General features: G+C 46.9%; 1 protein-coding gene across 1 annotated transcript; it reads left to right on the top strand.

Annotated features, from left to right (window-relative positions):
* Positions 1–262: 262 nt before the first annotated feature.
* On the top strand, positions 263–1,279 carry LOC308350008 (olfactory receptor 51D1; the record flags this gene model as incomplete). The annotated part of the gene is made up of 1 exon (XM_080815010.1): positions 263–1,279. One exon carries the CDS (start codon positions 263–265, stop codon positions 1,277–1,279), a length of 1,017 nt encoding a protein of 338 aa, XP_080671136.1.
* Positions 1,280–2,109: the final 830 nt, after the last annotated feature.

The following is a 2,109-nucleotide window of genomic DNA, read 5'->3' as shown; positions in this document are numbered from 1 at the left end:
GTTCACTATGTTGGAGAAGTGGTTAAGAGCAGTGCCCTGGTCCACAGCTTTAGCTCTGGAAAGAAGAGCTGTTGCATGTTTTCTGAGGGGATTGTCACACACTGAGATTAATGGGACCTCTAGGAAATGTGTATAAGGAGACACAGAGCACAGAGAGGCTGGAGTTCAGAATTACAAGTACTTAATCTTCTGTTTGCTACTGTCATCAAGACTCCAGTGCCCTTTTCTAGTAAGTCCTTCATCTCCTCTGAACCATGACTGAATGGTGTTTCTCCTTTTCCCCTTCATAGACCCTGGTCTTGGCATGCAGAAGCCTCAGTGCTTGGTTCCTGTCATGGCCACTCCAAATGGAACTCTGGTACACCCAGCATATTTCCTACTGGTGGGCATCCCTGGCTTGGGGCCTAACATACACTTTTGGCTGGCTTTTCCTCTGTGTTTTATGTATGCCTTGGCCACCCTGGGCAACCTGGCCATTGTCCTCATCATCCGTGTGGAAAGGCGCCTGCATGAGCCCATGTACCTTTTCCTGGCTATGCTTTCCACCATTGACCTAGTCCTGTCTTCTGTCACCATGCCCAAGATGGCCAGCCTCTTCCTAACAGGCATCCAAGAAATAGGATTCAATATTTGTCTGGCCCAGATGTTCCTCATCCATGCTCTGTCAGCCATGGAGTCAGCTGTCCTGCTGGCCATGGCTTTTGACCGCTTTGTGGCCATCTGCCATCCACTGCGGCATGCTTCTGTGCTCACGGGGCCTACTGTGGCCAAGATTGGACTAGCTGCTCTGACCAGAGGATTTGTTTTCTTCTTCCCACTGCCCTTCCTCCTGAAGCGGTTGTCATACTGCCAAACACATACCGTCACACACTCCTTCTGTTTGCACCAAGATATCATGAAATTGTCCTGTACTGACACCATAGTCAATGTAGTGTATGGACTCTTCATTATCCTCTCAGTGATGGGTGTGGACTCCCTCTTCATCGGTCTCTCCTACATTCTCATCCTGAAGACTGTGTTGGAGCTGTCTTCTCGGGGGGCAGCACTCAAGGCTTTCAATACCTGTGTCTCCCATCTCTGTGCTGTACTGGTCTTCTATGTGCCCCTCATTGGGCTATCAGTGGTACACAGGTTGGGGGGCCCTACTTCCCTGCTCCATGTGATTATGGCTAATATCTATCTACTACTACCACCTGTGGTCAACCCTGTTGTTTATGGAGCCAAGACCAAGGAGATCCGTTCACGGATTCTCCATATGTTCTCACAGGGTGGTAGGTGAGCAGAATAACCTCCTTCAATCCCTGCCAAAGCTGGGAAGATTATGACCTTGTGAATGTCTTGGTGATTGGAGCATCTAACCTACTGGGCTGTCTGTTTCCAGATATCTAGAATGTGTCAATACAGAAGTGTAGTTCTGAGAAAGTTTTGGCTAGGCCAAAGGAACAGCCCCAAGCAAAGGTTTCTTGTCAGAAGGCTCCTACATTGGCAAGAATGGGTCAGTACTAAGTCATTAGCGGGGTAGGCTGGACAAGTGTGGCCTTGCTGCTAACATGGAGGTGGAGCCTGAGAGGCAGTGGCTGGCACTGTCAGTCAGCTATGCTCCTGGCAGCAGGCTCTTGTGAAGGAGATTTGAACATCACACTTCCATGGCTGCCACAGCATCTGACCTTAGACATTTCAGCCACTTAAGGCCCGTGGTATGGGGACTTAGGTATTTTCTGCCTCTAGCCCTTCGGTGTATTTAATTTAATCTTTAATAGTTTACTGGTGTATAATTGATATACAACAAATGGCACACATTTAAAGTACACAGTTTGATAAGTTTCGACATGTATACACCCATAAAACCACACCACAATCAAGATATGAACATATTTCTCATTCCCCAAAAGTTTCCTTATACCCTTTTGAAGTCCCTCACTCCCATCTCTCCTGGTCACTTCCTGCTCCAATCCCCAGATAACCACTGAAATGCTTTATGCTACATCAGTTTGCATTTCCTAGAATTTTAGATAAATAGAACCAAACACTATGTACTCCTTTCTTGTCTGGCTTATTTTAGTCAGCACAGTTATTTTGAGATTCATCCATGCTGTAGCATATATACTT

Source organism: Martes martes (assembly GCF_963455335.1).
Source record: "Martes martes genome assembly, chromosome: 10".
Lineage (NCBI taxonomy): Eukaryota > Metazoa > Chordata > Mammalia > Carnivora > Mustelidae > Martes > Martes martes.
Note: the sequence above shows the minus strand (reverse complement) of the source record. Positions and strands in the feature narration are given on the sequence as shown.